This window comes from Cynoglossus semilaevis, chromosome 9, assembly GCF_000523025.1.
Source record: "Cynoglossus semilaevis isolate Cse_v1.0 chromosome 9, Cse_v1.0, whole genome shotgun sequence".
Lineage (NCBI taxonomy): Eukaryota > Metazoa > Chordata > Actinopteri > Pleuronectiformes > Cynoglossidae > Cynoglossus > Cynoglossus semilaevis.
Genome location: NC_024315.1, coordinates 18,310,101 through 18,313,784, shown reverse-complemented (window position 1 = coordinate 18,313,784; position 3,684 = coordinate 18,310,101). Strand labels below are relative to the sequence as shown.

The window sequence follows — 3,684 nt, the reverse complement described above, 5'->3', positions numbered from 1 at the left end:
TATTCATATAATATATTTATGGCTTGTTTTTGGAGTTAAAAACAAGCCAGCCACTAGGGTACACGAAGCCGTGTTTATAGTGCTTGTCCCAAGCGCGGATAAATGGTGAGGGTTGCGTCAGGAAGGGCATGGGGCGTAAAACATTTAGCTAAATAAAATATGCAGATCAATAAAACGGTTTACATACCGTATCAGGCGAGGGCCGGGGTTAACAATGACAGCCAACAGTGCCGTTGACCAACAGGGCACTGATGGAAATTGGACTGCTGTTGGTCAGAGTGAGAGACAGAGAAGAAGAGGAGGGCGTTGGTTAGGAGAAAAGGAGAAAAGGTGAAGAATAGAAGTGTTAGTCTGAAGTTTGGATCTTTGAATGTAGGTACAATGACAGGGAAAAGTAGAGAAATAGCTGATGTGATGGAGAGAAGAAGAGTAGATATTTTGTGTGTGCAGGAGACCAGGTGGAAGGGCAGTAAGGCTAGAAACATTGGAGGAGGCTACAAACTGTTTTATCATGGTTCAGATGGGAAGAGAAATGGAGTAGGGGTGATCCTAAAGGAAGAATATGTAAGAAATGTGGTAGAGGTGAAAAGAGAGTCAGACAGGTTGATGTGTGTGAAGGTAGAAGTAGAAGGAGAGATGATTAATGTTGTTAGTGGTTATGCCCCACAGGTGGGCTGTGAGTTGGAAGAAAAGGAGAAGTTCTGGAAGGAGCTAGATTGGATGGTAGAGAGTATCCCCAGGAGAGAGAGAGTGGTGATTGGAGCAGACCTAAATGGTCATGTAGGGGAAGGGAACAGAGGAGATGAGGAAGTGATAGGCAGGTTTGGTGTTAGGGAGAGAAACGTAGAAGGACAGGCAGTGGTAGATTTTGCAAAGAGAATGGAAATGGCTGTGGTAAACACATATTTCCAAAAGAAAGAGGAACATAGGGTGACTTACAAGAGTGGAGGCAGGTCCACACAGATAGATTATATTCTATGTAGAAGATGTAATCTGAGGGAGATTAGAGACTGTAAGGTGGTGGCAGGTGAGAGTGTAGCCAAACAACATCGGATGGTAGTGTGTAAAATGACGATGGAGGTGACAAAAAGGAAGAGAGTGAAGACAGAGCAGAAGATCAAGTGGTGGAAACTAAGGAAAGAGACATGTTGTGAAGACTTCAGGAAGGAAGTAAGGGCAGTTCTGGGTAGTGTTGAGATATTCCCAGATGATTGGGAGACTACAGCTGCAGTGATGAGGGAGACAGGTAGGAAGGTGCTAGGTATGTCCTCTGGGCAGAGAAAGGAGGACAAAGAGACCTGGTGGTGGAATGAGGAGATCCAGGAGAGTGTGCAGAGAAAGAGATTAGCGAAGAAGAGATGGGACAGTGACAGAACAGAAGAGAACAGACTGGAGTACAAAGAGAGGACAAGGGAGGTGAAGAGGGAAGTGGCCAAGGCCAAACAAAAGGCATATGAGGAGTTGTATGAGAGTTTGGAAACAAAGGAAGGAGAAAAGGAGTTGTATAGATTGGCGAGACAGAGAAATCAAGCTGGGAAGGATGTGCAGCAGGTGAGGTTGATTAAGGACAGAGAGGGGAATGTGATCACAAGTGAGGAAAGTGTGCTGAGAAGATGGAAGGAATACTTTGAGGAGTTGTTAAATGAGGAAAATGAAAGGGAAAGTAGAAACGAGGAGCCAGAGACTAGTAGGAAGAAGGTAGATCAGGTTAGAAAGGATGAAGTTAGAAAAGCCCTGAAGAGGATGAAGAGTGGAAAGTCAGTTGGTCCTGATGACATACCAGTGGAAGTATGGAAGTGTTTAGGAGAAGTGGCAGTAAATTTCCTGACTGGTTTGTTTAACAGAATTTTAGAGACTGGCAAGATGCCTGATGAGTGGAGAAAAAGTGTTCTGGTGCCAATTCATAAGAAGGGTGATGCACAGAGTTGTAACAACTACAGAGGGATAAAGTTGATGAGCCATACAATGAAGATTTGGGAACGAGTAGTTGAAGCTAGGTTGAGGCAGGAAGTGGAGATTTGTGAACAACAGTATGGTTTCATGCCTAGGAAGAGTACCACAGATGCAATATTTGCCTTGAGGATGTTGATGGAGAAGTACAGGGAAGGTCAGAAGGAGCTGCATTGTGTATTTGTAGATCTAGAAAAGGCATATGACAAAGTGCCAAGGGAGGAATTGTGGTTTTGTATGAGGAAGTCAGGAGTGGCAGAGAAGTATGTTAGTTTGGTGCAGGACATGTATGAGAATAGTACAACAGTAGTGAGGTGCGCTGTTGGGAGGACAGAAGACTTCAAAGTGGAGGTGGGACTACATCAAGGATCGGCCCTGAGCCCCTTCTTGTTTGCTGTGGTGATGGACAGATTGACAGATGAGGTCAGACAGGAGTCCCCATGGACTATGATGTTTGCAGATGACATTGTGATCTGTAGTGAGAGTAGGCAGCAGCTAGAAGAGAACCTAGAGAGGTGGAGGTTTGCACTAGAAAGAAGAGGAATGAAGGTCAGTCGCAGCAAGACAGAGTACATGTGTGTAAACGAAAGGCAGAACAGTGAAATAGTGAGGCTACAAGGAGCAGAGGTGGTGAAGGTGCAGGAGTTTAGGTACTTAGGATCAACTGTTCAGAGCAGCGGAGACTGTGGAAGAGAGGTGAAGAATAGAGTACAGGCAGGATGGAACAGCTGGAGAAAAGTGTCAGGAGTGATCGGTGGCAGAAGAGTGTCAGCTAAGGTGAAGGGAAAGGTTTACAGGACAGTGGTGAGACCAGCCATGATGTATGGTTTAGAGACAGTAGCAATAGGCAGAAGACAGGAGGAGGAGCTGGAGGTGGCAGAGTTAAAGATGCTAAGATTCTCTTTAGGAGTGACAAGAATGGACAGGGTCAGGAATGAGGTCATTAGAGGGACAACACAGACAGGAAGGTTTGGAGAAAAAGCTAGAGAAGCCAGATTGAGATGGTTTGGACATGTGCAGAGGAGGGACAGTGGATACATTGGTAGAAGAATGTTAGAGATGGAGCTACCAGGTAGGAGAAAGAGAGGAAGGCCAAAGAGGAGATATATGGATGCAGTGAGGGAGGACATGCAGGTAGTTGGAGTCAGAGTAGAAGATACAGAGAACAGGGAGAGATGGAAATCAATGATTTGCTGTGGCAACCCCTGAAAAAGGGACAAAGCCGAAAGAAAAAGAAGAACTAGTGTGTTCAGCTGTTTTTGTGTTCGACTGAATCTTTTCATTTCCACCTTTAGTTTTAAAGCAACACTAATCAGTGCAAATAACTCATGAACAAATACTACTTTGAGACTGACCAAAGCTCTTCAGGCAGCTGTGTTATGACTACAGATTAAATGCTTCTTGTAGAACTTCAGACAGTCTCGGGTGTCATCGACCAGGTTATTTATCCATTGAATTTAACCTACATTTTCAAACGGAACAATATGTTTTTAGAGAAAACTGAAGAATAATAGCCTTAAAAATACTCACTTTTTATATTTAAAATATAAGCAACCTCTGTGTCATAACGAACAAAGTGATGCCGTTGTTATTTTATTTCTTTTTTTTTATGCTAGTCTGACTGTTTTTCTGCAGCCTACATGCTGTGCACATTTTTTGTCTAACATAATGTGGAACTAGTCAAAGTGAAGGCTGTTAGTTTTTAGTAATTTTAATTTAAAAGATTTACCATCG

The 3,684-nt window shown here is 43.6% G+C and overlaps 1 protein-coding gene across 1 annotated transcript in view; it reads right to left on the bottom strand.

Moving 5' to 3' along the window:
* Positions 1-130, bottom strand: part of LOC103384293 (glutamate receptor 2-like) — a 16,871-nt gene extending 16,741 nt beyond the window's left edge. Inside the window, exon 1 of the mRNA XM_025058501.1 lies at positions 44-130. Coding sequence (XP_024914269.1) covers positions 44-130 — 87 coding nt within the window. The remainder of the gene's footprint in view (positions 1-43) is intronic.
* Positions 131-3,684: the final 3,554 nt, after the last annotated feature.